Source organism: Capsicum annuum, chromosome 7 (genome assembly GCF_002878395.1).
Source record: "Capsicum annuum cultivar UCD-10X-F1 chromosome 7, UCD10Xv1.1, whole genome shotgun sequence".
In the NCBI taxonomy this organism is placed as follows: domain Eukaryota; kingdom Viridiplantae; phylum Streptophyta; class Magnoliopsida; order Solanales; family Solanaceae; genus Capsicum; species Capsicum annuum.
Window position 1 is genome coordinate 124040088 of NC_061117.1, and position 12879 is coordinate 124052966.

At 31.4% G+C, this 12879-nt stretch overlaps 1 protein-coding gene and 1 long non-coding RNA gene across 3 annotated transcripts; both read left to right on the forward strand.

Moving 5' to 3' along the window:
- The first annotated feature begins 371 nt into the window (after window positions 1-371).
- LOC124885615 lies at window positions 372-5004 on the forward strand. Of its 2 annotated transcripts, none has more exons than XM_047393695.1 (3): window positions 372-925; window positions 4480-4535; window positions 4620-5004. In XM_047393695.1, exons 1-3 carry the CDS (start codon window positions 800-802, stop codon window positions 4762-4764), a joined length of 327 nt encoding a protein of 108 aa, XP_047249651.1. In that variant the 5' UTR covers window positions 372-799; the 3' UTR covers window positions 4765-5004. The 2 variants fall into 2 exon arrangements, 1 of the variants encoding a protein (XP_047249651.1); XR_007042921.1 differs by having other exon boundaries at window positions 373-881.
- A 4775-nt stretch (window positions 5005-9779) lies between these two features.
- LOC124885616 lies at window positions 9780-11868 on the forward strand. Its single transcript, XR_007042922.1, has 2 exons — window positions 9780-10893; window positions 11674-11868. It is a non-coding gene; the product is annotated as an uncharacterized LOC124885616 (long non-coding RNA).
- Window positions 11869-12879: the final 1011 nt, after the last annotated feature.

Consider the following 12879-nt stretch of genomic DNA (forward strand, 5'->3'; position numbering starts at 1 on the left):
CATTTGACATAATTTTGTTAATATTTATTAAGTCTTTTTCGTAAATATGCACACTCACATTTTTTACAAATATATTGTTATTATTATTATTGACAATTTTATATAATAATTTTACGTAACATTAATTTTACATACTTGATTATTTTAATATTGACATCTTATCATTTTTCTAATTATTATCTTTATTATTATTAAAATAGCAGCATAATTTTACTCGATTTTCCTAATCTATTTAAATTCTATCTATTTTTTACTCAATTAATGTCAATATTAACCCAAATTAATATTATTCAATTTTTTTGACCTTTTTTAAAATAATTTTGATCTCAGTCTGAGATCCCACCACCCTTCTCTTTCCTTTTAAACAAAAGCAACAAACCCTAATATAATATTTTCCAAAGCAGCCGCCTCCCTCTCTCTCTCTCTCCCTTCTCTCTAAATGGACCAAGATGTCGTCGGCGAAACCAACCGATCACCGAACCCCCTCTTCTCCAACCGCCTCACCGGCGCCCCTCTCTCCCATTTCAGGCGGAAGCAGCAGCCGGCGGAGCAGCCATAGCCGCCGCCGCCGCTGCTCGAATCGTTTCCCCCGCTCCGCTCTCCCATCCCCGGCGAAGACAGCCGTCGACACTGCTCCGACTTTATCTCCCAGATCTGCCATGAGCCACCGGCGAACAGTGCCGCCCCTTTTTTTGCAATCAAGCCGCCGCATCTCATCCTCAAACGCGAAACAGCCATCAGCGGCCAGCGCCGCTGCCTCCGTCGCGACTCCCCTGGGCGAATTTCTGCTGTTTCTGCCATGTTTGCCTCAGCGGAGGTGACGACCAGTGAGGCGCTGATTAACAACAATATAACCGTTCCAATCCTGTCAAAAATATGTGGTAAACATCGACTTTTACGATGGATTCTTAAGAATCCATCCAAGGTTTGCATTCTCATTCAGTTCTCATCTTTCGTTGTTAAATTGTTTCCTGTTAAATTAGTGAAGTTTGATTATAGATTTTGTTGAATTTCTTGGGGATTTTTGATCGCCTAATCATCTATGCCATAGTGTGTATTAATGTCTAATTATTGTGAGTTTCCAATCCGAAGACTGATTTCTCTAGCATGCAATTCAATTTTGAAGAGTTCATGGAATTTTGATGCCTGTCTACTGTCTTTGAGAAACTTTATAATATAAAAATAAGAACGTGATTTGGTTGATTGATTTGCCTGCATGATCACATCAGTATAGTAATTCTTTGGGTGTATTGTGATTTTTGCCTACTTAGGCATGTGGATTTTGATTCCGAGTGTATTACTCCCAATTATAATAAATTGGACCTATTCTGTGCTAATTTTATGTGATTATGTTTCTTAATATGGAGAATATCAGTTTGTATCCCTTGATTAATATTTTTAGCCTACTCTTGAAGATTGAATAATATTCTGACTTGTTTTTTTTAGGTAAATAGGAGCTGTTTTTTTTTTTTTTTTATTTGATATTTATCCTAATCGAATTTGCAAAATATTCTCCTTTCTTTGCTCTCCTGGCTTCGGTGCTATATAAACCCACTTCCTCTTCTCTTTTGAAGACATCTTTCATATCTTCCTACTCTATAAAAACCAGACAAAAAATACTTTCTCTGGAGATAAAAAATTATCTCTTGTGCTTTTGGTATTGGGACCTCTGCTAATCTCCTCAACCGGGTTTGTCACTTCGGAAATCATGATCTTCTCTTCGGAAATTACGATCTTCTCATTTGTGGCTTATTATTCACTTCTGTTCGATCAGCTTTCTTCAACGATGCATTATTTTCCTTTATATACTGATATGTGGTCATGATTTTTTTTCGATTTGCATACTTTAAATGTTTGATGACATGAGCCTTCTATTCATTTTCTGAATAATTATTTCGTGACTTATTGGTGGGGTGGTCAGGTTATTTGCTTTTTTCAATATGACATGTTTCCTCTTGATGTTAAATGTTTTCCCCACTAGAATGTTTGTTTGTAGATCTGAAATAATCTTTGCGCGTCACATAACCCCTTTGGCGTGAGCCTGCCTGGGATCCCATAGATCCTTAGTATCTCAACAGCGCCAAGGGTTGGTTATGTGTTGCCAAAGGTATATTTTGGAATCGGGGTGTGTTTTGGGTGCTTTCTCTGTGTCCACAGATTAAAGACGAGCGACAGAGTTGCCATGGATTTGGAGTCGTTAAGGGCTATCCAATATAGCCTTTTTTAGTTTTTCCTTTATTTCATTTGTTGTTGGCCTGTAAGAATTATTGTACAAACGCCATGATGTAATAATAATATATATGGGACTGCTTGGGGGCGGGGATCTATGTGCTTTACATGCTATGTGACCACCTAGGCAAATCTTAACATAGGATCTACGACAAATTTCTTTTGTCGCCCAGAAAGCATGATTAGGATTAATAATTAGCTTCACATATTAATCAACTTGGATTGTGTCCAATTGGCTTATGGTGCATTTGAGTTATTTTAACACCTAGTCTTAATTTTCAAAACGTTTGAATAACATTTTTAGCAATTAAATCTTATTTTTCAGCCTTTTAACTTTCAGCGATTGAAAAGTTGTTTTTCAACATTAAATTAATTTTCAGCAACTCACTCTATTTTTCGGATGCCTCCAAAAACAATTTCCAGTAATTAAGTTTTATTTCTCACCACTTTAGAATAAATTTCATCAAATAAGAGTCAGTATTTTTTAGCATTTAAAATCAATTTCCAACAATTGAAACACAATTTCAGCGTTAAAGACTATTTCAACAATTAAGTAAATTTTCAATATCTTATTAATCTTTACCATCTAATGCAGTTTGTTTAATTTATTAATTAAGCATTCAGTTTTTATTACTTTTTATTTAATCTTTTGCATTCTGAATTGTTTTAATGTTGTAGTCTGTTTTATAACTTTCGACCATCTAGGAATATTTTGGCATATTAAAATGATATTTGCTTGTTAATGACTCAGCATGTTAAATAATTTTTACTTTCACATATTACAAGATGACTTATTTTTCTCATTTGTTTAACTTTGACATGTCTTCTCATGAATTTTTGCCACATTGTTATAAATGTTTTGACAGTTACTCTTCAATAAATAGTTGTCGAACACTTAGATATCATGTCTATAGGTTAATGACACAAAAATATGTTATTTGTCTTTGCATGCTAATTACATTAATCAACTTTAATTAACCAAGAAGCTAACTTGGGACAATTATGTGCTACGCTATGTCCTACTTGTTGCGCGTTTCAAGTCCTAAGCAACATAGCTTTGTTTTGTCTAGATCATAAAATCAAAATAGTAAAGTCCAATGCCTCTTGGACGATAGACGGGATGATAGGTATTCTAAAACATTAGTTTTCTCCTTGTCCTAGAACGCCTCTAGATTTGACAGCCTAGGTGGGGTGGGACGGATAGTCATTTGAAAGTAATGATCTCCCACAGACATTAAGGTAAGACATAACTTGTCTAAGAGTTTGGCCAATGGGTCAGATGATGATTAAACAAGTAGGGGTTTTGATTCGAATGAGATCAAAAATATTTCTTTATTTGATTTGATGAATTTTTTTAATTCTTTTATTTACCTTACATGCTTATTTATTTGGGGTAGTTAGTTTGCTATTTAAGCAGTCCCCTTTTGTTATAAATTATGTTTTCCTACCCTCTCCTTGTTTGTCTTATTCACATTTTTTATTTATTTTATAACTTAGATCATTAACAATTAGAAATGAAAAAATAACATGAGTTTGTTTATTAATTACTTTATCACTTAGTCAACATTTAAATTAATAATAAAATAAGAGACCTTATTTAATCACATAGAATCCTCATAAAATATGAATTCGGTTAGGAACCACCTTTGTGGATTCCGAAAGGTGCTTAACACCTTCTTTTTGAGGTAATTTGAACCCTTATCTGAATTTTTGGTGAACTAAGACAAAATAACAAAATAGGTTCGTAGTAGACTAGACTGATGTCCTAGCGCACCTTAATTCGTTAGGTGGTGACTCTTCATATTTCCTCAAATAATCCCAAAAAGAGTGGTCACGTTGAATCCCACCTTCCGCGAGGAAAATGGGGTGTGACAGTGATACATATTTATATTTGCATGATACGTTTATTCAATTTCTTGAATATTTGATTCTTTTTTTTAAATATGTATCTAATGTTTTGTAAGTATTATTTAAATTAACTCAACAATAGATACATGTTTACAACCTTAAGGAAACATTTTCTCTTATCTTGTATCACTGTTTCACTGTTTATGAATAGTATGTATCTCGTATTGTTTAACATTTATTGATTTAAACATATCAATCGATACATGTATTTCAACCAAGATACATATTTGTATTAACTTGTATCTATAATATTATGTTCATACGGTTTTTCTATATATTGTTCTGTGTTATTGTAGAGTTATTGCGTCTAATGTTATTTTTTTAATTTGATATTTTTTTTAGGTTCCATTCCGAGTGGAATATGTTACTAGGATAGCGCAACAAGATAGTGGAAGTTTGTAAGTATTACATTGTCTTTTCATTGTTTTCATTATCTTATACAAGTATTTATGTATTTTTAATAATTAGTAATCATTATGTAGAAATTGTGGTGTATTTGTAGCTGTTTATGTTGAGTACCTGAGCGAGGGATTCGGCATTCCCTCATCGGGTATTGATGCTCAATACCATTGCATGAGATATGCCACTCTTTTGTGCAAGTATGACTCTGTAAAGGCGGAGAAATGATACTTTAATGAGAATGACGATCCACCAATGCCAAAGAAGAAGCCTGTAGTTTGCATATTGAGTAGTTGTTTACTTATTGGCTAGTTGACTGTTATATAGTTTGATGATGTTAGTACATGCTGTTATTGTTTTTTTTAGATGTTTTTCAACATCGTGGATTCTACCTTACCACCAATGATTGCCATATGACTATTCCAGATTATGATATATTATTATTTTGTTGTACGTTTTTGTTACACTTTACAAAGTCATCATATTTAACATTTTTTGTTACATTGTATTAGATACATATTTATGACTATACGTATCAAGTTTATTAAAACATATATAACTAAGTCCAGTAATGAAAGTAACTAACACAAGATTACATTATGCAAAATAACGATACATCGTACAATTAAATCTCATATTCAATCATAACATAATTTTCTTTTTCTTAAATTTTTTTCTTCGTAAGACATTTTGTCTCTAAATTGGATAATAACTTCGAGCTGAACATAATTGTTCATACGCTTCATACTGTTCACAAAATATATTTTTCAATAAATACAAATTTTTATGATTGTATCAATTGTTAATTACGTAATAATAGTCTTGTGCAATATGTAAGCAATTTATCAATGAACGTTCAGATAAATCTTTTTATATCATTTAGTTACTTTGAATTAAATATTGAATTCACAAATACATAAGAAATTCATTAAGCTTCTTAATGTGAATATTTTTTTATTTTTCATTAGATACATTTTTTTATTCTTATATGTATCTAATGTTTTGTAATTATTATTCAAATTAACACAACAATAGATACATGTTACAAGCTTATAGATACATTTTCTCTTATTTTGGATTACTGCTTCACTATTTATGAATTATATGTATCTCGTATTGTTTAACATTTATTGATTTAAGCATATCAATAAATACATGTATTTCAACCAAGATACATATTTGTATTATCTTGTATCTATAATATTATGTTCATATAGTTTTTCTATATATTGATCTGTGTTATATTTTTAGCTTAAACATGAAAACAACTTTGTATTTTTGGCTAAATTCAATCAACAAGAGATGTATATTTTTGTTTATCAAAACATTTGACTTTAAAATTGAAACGATGATGAATTACACAATTCGACATACTATAATCCAATAAACTAAAAACGAGTAATTTGACAACTTAAAACTAGTAATTTGACCCACAAACTTAAAACTTAAAATTCTAAGAAAAAGAACTTAAAATTCAGATTATAAACGAGTTGACAAACAAATCATGAGTACATCTCTTGATTATAATCTGATTTTTTAATCCGTATTCATGAAGGATGAATCGCATACATTGTGACAGCCGACAGTGAAACAACTAGTGAGGAAAAATCTTCATTGGCTTTTCTTGAGATAGCGATTTAGATCGACATTGGTACGAGATAGCGATTTAGATCGATATTGATACATCTCTGGCTATAACCATCAATCATGTATTCTTCGTGCTTGATATCAGATAGCCAAACACCGAAATATACTAATAAGATGCGATATTCATTATTACGAGTCGTCGAAAAAAAAAAAGAATAACAACAAATAATAGAGAAGTAGGGATAACGAATTGAGATCGACACTGGTACATCTCCGACTACAACCATCAATCTTGTATTCTTCGTGCTTGACATTAGACAGTCAAACACCGAAATGTACTAATAAGGCGCAATATTCATTATTACAAATCGTAAAAAAAAAGAACAACAAATAACAGAGAAGAAGGAATAACGAATTCTTTTTGAAGAATATTAAATTTCCTTTCTTTTGAATGAACCCACTAAAACTATTTATTCATTTCAAATAACCAAACAAAATTAACAAATCAGAAAAAAATGGACGTTTGAAACTTTTGAAGAAGCCATAAAATTTTTTGAGCATTTTCAAACAGATTATGAATGTTGTTTTGAATTAGAATGGTGGAATAACAAGATAATTGTCATAAATCGTGGGATTTAATTTTATTTTAACCATAATTAGTTAAATTAATTACACTTTTAATACTAATTTATCTGTTAAATTCCTTAAAAAGTGCAAGTTAGTTTAATTCAAACATGTATCATTTATATGTATCATCAATGATCAAATATTGAGATTTTATGAGATTTTTTAAAAAATTGAGACTTTAATAATTTATAGTAAACATGTCGTTATATATATAATTTTTTTTTGCATGGGCCTAAAGCGGACCTTCTAGGCATAGGAGGTCCAGCTTGTTGACTTTGGGCTCGCCAAAACTCTCATAATTGGGCTTTGACCATCTTGGCACAATCTCCTGAGTAAACTACATAAATAAACTTTTGTTTTTTTTTTCCTAATAAGAATTATCTTATAAAATTAGTCTTCCTTCTTTTTACTATATAGCACAATTATCTATTTATTCTTCAATATCTCAAATATTTTAAAATAACTTCATACTTATTTACCTTTTAATTTTTATTTATTTCTTTATTTTATTTTAATTTTTATCTTTTTTTTCTATTTCTCTCTCTTCTTCTTTTTTTAAGTTTTTCTCAACACTTATTTTTTTCCCGTTTATCCTCTCAACTTCTATTTAAAAAAAAAAAATCTCTATTTTTATTTTATTTTATTTTAATTTTAATTTTAATTTTTTTCTTTTATCTTTGTTTTTCTTTTTAAATTTTCTCAACCCTTACTTTTTTTTTCTTTTTCTCTTCTCAACTTTCATTTATTTTTTAAAATTTTTCTCCTTTTTTTTTTAAAAATTTTTTTCTCAATCTTTATTTTTATTTTGTCTTTTTTCTCTTAGCCTTTATTTTTTTTCCACCCCCCTGCTTCTATATTTTTTTATTTTCTTTGATTTTTCTTTTTTCTTTTAATATTTTCTTCTTTTTTCTTATTTTCTTATTTTTTTCTTTTCTTCAATTTTTTCAATCAAGTTACGCCTATGAGCAAGAGTTGACACTACTACATTGTAAAGGCAAGACTTATGACTTTTAAATAAAAAGTTATGTTTCATGGGCAAGAGTTGACACTATCATATTGTGTTTTGATTTATGAGATGTTCTATAACTCTTACCTCAGAGGCAATATTTAGCTCAAGGACTTTCAAATAATAAATTATCCCCCCCTCCCCCGGCAAGAGCTGACTCTACCACATTATGTTTTCATTTATGAGATGTTTTACAACTCTTGTCTTAAAGACAAAACTTAGCTCAACGACTTTCAAAGAACAACTTATGCCCCACGGGCAAGAGTTGATACTACCACACTATGCCTTCATTTATGAGATGTTCTACAACACTTGCCTTAAGGGTACAACTTATTCCAAGAATTTTCAAACAAGTTACGTATATTGGGCAAGAGTCAACACTAACACATTGTATTTTTTACTTATGAAATGCTCTATAACTCTTATCTTAGAGGTACGACTCAGCCCAAAGACCATCAAACAACAAGTTATGCCCCATGGGCAAGAGTTGACACCACCACATTGTGTATTGATTTATGAGATGTTTTATAACTCTTCCCTTAAAGGCAAGACTTAGACCAAGGGCTTTCAAGCAACAAGTTGTGCCCTTGGGCAAGAGTTGACATTATCATATTGTGTTTTGATTTATAAGATATTTTATAATTCTCATCTTAGAGGCAAGACTTAACCCAAGGACTTTCAAATAACAATTAAGTTACGCCCCATAGATAAGAGTTGACATTGTCACATTGTATTTTAATTTATGAGATGTTCTATAACTCTTGCCTTAGAGGTAAGACTTAGCCCAATGACTTTTAAACAACAAGTTACGCTCCATGGGCAAGATTTGACAATATCACATCGTGCATTTATGAGATGTCTTATAAATCAAGGACTTTCAAACAATAAGTTATGTCCAATGGGTAAGAGTTGACACTACTATATTATGTCTTGATATATGAGATGTTCTATAACACTTGCCTTAGAGGCACAAAGTAGTCCAAGGATTTTCAAACAACAAGTTACACCCCATGGGCAGGAGTTGACACTACCACATCGTGTCTTGATTTATGAGATATTCTATAACTCTTGTCTTAGAGGCAAGACTTAGCCGACAAGTTATGCTCCAAGGATAAGAGCCGACACTATCATATTGTGTCTTGATTTATGTGATGCTATATTAGTCTTGCCTATAAGACAAGACTTAGCCCAAGAACCTCTCAAAAGAACAAGTTACGCCAAATGGACAAGTGTTAACACTAACACATTGTTTCTTGATTAATGAGATATTCTATAACTCTTGTCTTAGAAACAAGACTTAACTCAAGAATTTGCAAACAACAAGTTATGCTCCACAAGTAAGACTTGACACACTACCACATCGTGTCTTGATTTATGAGTTGTTTTATAATTTTTGTCCTAGAGTCAGGATTTATTTCAGAGAACTTTCTACCAATAAGTCACGCCCTTAAATTTGTTTTGATGTCAAAAATAGAAAATCTCTTTGCGGATTATCCAAATTTTTATTTATTAGCAAAATATAATAAAAGTTGAGAAAAAAAATAAAGAGAACAAACAAAATAGAGAAATAAAAAAAAGACAAGAAAAAAATAAAGAATAAGAAAAAAGAGAAGAATAAATAACAAATTACAGATCCACTGTAAAATGTTATTTGCGAACTTATTTTTCTTATTTTCACTAAAAAAGGTTATTTTCCTCATTAAAAAGATAGTATTATCTTAGAGAAAATATTTTTTAAAAATTTTGATCAACTAAAACATGAAAAAAATAAAAAATATTTTTTTCCACACAGAACACACCCTCTATGTACGTAATTAGTTTCTTAGTATAAACACAACATGCATTGTATTAAAGCTAATATATATATTTGTACGCAATAGTATAATTTTATTATCCTAGTCAGTTAGTGATAGCGGGTTGTTAGACATTGTAATTAGCGTTTAATTTGTTAGTTTGTTGGAATGTGTAGCTGTCATTTGAGTAGAAGTTTGTATATACACTCTCACTTTGAGATAGTGGAAGTAGGAGTCTTGTATATATACACTCACTTCTCTCTTCAATGGCCTCTTTATTTCTCTCCATTGTTGAGCTACTGAGAGCTCAATTCATCATTTCTGATATGGTATAGATTCTAAATTGGAGATTTCACCTTCGTTAGTCTTCAATCCTTCTCAGTTTTTGCTACTTTTTCGCAAATTAATGCTCTTCGCAATATCAAACTTTGATGTTCAATTCTCCCATTTTTCTTCTCTGAAATTATTGTTGTTGTTGATATTATTAGTGAAATCTTCTATGTCAATTTGATTACCAATGAAATCTCAGTTGAATTATGCTTTTCATGGCTGAAAATGGAGAAAACAATCTTCCTTAGAGTGACGTCAATTCGTTGAAATCTATCGATGATCATGATTCTGCAAATTCTCTCTATATGCATCTTTTTTATAATCCCAATGCGATACTCGTCCCTATTTCTTTCAGTGGAATAGGATATCGATCCTAAAAGTATAGTAATTTTCAAGCTCTCTCCGTACAAAATAAGTTAAGATTTATCAATGGTGATCATCCTCAACCAGCTCTCAATTTTTCGCTCTATAGGCAATGAAAATGATGTGATGATATGGTAATGTTATGAATTTTGAACTCTCTCACAAAAGAAATCGATGATAATGTGGAATATGCGAATAGTGCTGAGAATTGTGAAATGAATTGGAGGATTGTTATAATCAAACCAACGGTGCGAAGCTTTATCTGATTTAGAAGAAAATAAGTGATCTCTCATAAGAACTTCTCAATCTCATAGGTTACTACACAAAGTTGAAAAAAAACTTAAGGAAGAATTGACTACTCTGCATCCGAAGACACAATGCAGTTGTAACTGCACTTATGGAGCTAAGGAAAATCTACACAAAGCAGAGCAGGATCGGAGATTAATTCGATTTCTCATGGGACTTAACGAGGTCTATACAGATGATGAGAAGAAGTATAATATCCTGTCTTCTATGGTACACTCTTTCATATTATTGATCCAAGAAGAAAAATAAAGAGAGATGAGGCCTTCAAATCATTTGATTGTTGGATCCATTGCTCTCAATGCTGGAATTCAAAAATTTTTAAAGGCAATTTCTCAGATGCTCAAGGTAATTTTTGTGCTAGTTCTTCCGGAAGTCAAGAAAATTTTAGTAGTATTAGTCCTTCATGGAAAAATTTGAGGACTAATTACTCTTCTGCAGACAGATTTCGTCCCAATTGTGAATTTTATAAGTGTTTAGGGCACATTAAGGAAAGATGCTATAAATTGCATGGGTATCCTTAAGGTCCTACTAATCCACTGCAGAGAAATCAAATGATGAAATTTACATAAAATTTCAGAGTTAATAAAAGAAATAGGTCTATGGCCAATTCTCACTCTATTGCTACGTAAGCATCAACAATTGGAGAGGTTAATCTAAGTGCTCAAGAGAATAGCATGGCCACAATAGGGTTCACCTAGGAACAATATGCGCAGTTGATCAACATATTTCAGAGTTTTCAACCAAGCAGCGGAGAAGGGTCAAACAACAATAATAACTCAACTACTGATTCTGCAAACTTTATAGCTATAATGTCTTCCCTTACTTTTACTAGACTTGGTGCATTATCGTGTAAATGCGTCAAAACTTTAGATAACACATGAATTTTGGACTCAAGATCTTCACACCACATGACACATAATAAATCTCCGATGTTTAATATGCAAACCTTACCTTATCCAATGTTTGTTCCTATCATAAAGTAAGGATGAGACAAATTGATAGTATAATACTTGCACCTCAGCTAACTTTTCATAAAGTGTCGTTTGCACCTACTTTTAAGTTTAATATCATTTCTATCTCAACTCCAACTGCTTAACTCGGATCCCTAATTGTTTTCTCTGCCAGTTCTTGTCTATTGTAGGCCCCTTTAATGAAGAAAACTCTGGAGATTGATGAAGTGAAAGATGGATTGTATCTCTTATGCACATACTTTCTGAAGAAAACTTAGCCTGTTATATCTTATTTTCCTACTGTTTTTCCTAAAGCCAATACCTTGTCATTTGATCCGCATGTATGTGATGTTTCAAGTTCTTGTGTTCTTCTATTTCTTTACCTATAAAAATTTCATTGCTATTAAAGCACATTCTGTTGCCTTAAACTCTAATTTTATACTCTTTGATAACACATGTACTGAAAGTAATACTGATATTTTATGGAATAACAGATTTGATCATATGTCTTTTGTCAAAATGCAGAAGCTATCTAATATACTTGTTGTCTTCTCACCTAAAAAACCTTTTATTTGCTCTGTGTGTTGAATAGCAAGGCAATCTAGGATACCATTTTCGATCAAAACCACTACCTCCAATCAAATTTTTGGTATGTTGCATGTAAATCTATGGAGCCCTTATAATGTATCAACACGAAAATTATAAATACTTTCTTACCATGGTAGATGATTTTAGTAGGTGCACATGGACTCACTTACTTAGCTGCAAGAGTAATGCTCTTTAAGTGATCAAATTTTTTGTTTCATTAGTTGAAACTCAATTTCAAATCTAAATCAAAGTTCTAAGGTCTACAATGATCTAGCATTTATCAGTACAGAAGCAAATGTTTTCTTTTAATCTATAGGCATCATTCACCAAAAATCATGTCCCTACACACCACAACAAAATGGTGTGGTAGAGAGAAAGTATAATTATCTTCTTGAAATTGCTAGGCTTTACTATTTCAATCCAAAATACCCCTAAGATACTAGCGAGAGTACATTTTGACAACAACATACTTGATAAACAGACCCACTACTTACCTCAACAATAAATGTCCTATTAAACTCCTTTACAAAAAGAAACCATCTTATTTCTATTTGACATATTTTAGTTGTCTATGCTATTCTACTGTACTAAGGTCCATAGAGAAAAGTTTTAACCTAGAACTACTCCTCGTGTCTTCATTAACCCTTTTGGGATAAAAAGATACATGGTGTTGAACTATGAAATTAAAAAGATATTTACTTTTAGAGATGTGATTTTTCATAGTCCAGTACTGTCACTTATCCTTATGTTTTTTTATATATAATCTTTCAATGAGTACACAGACACCACTACA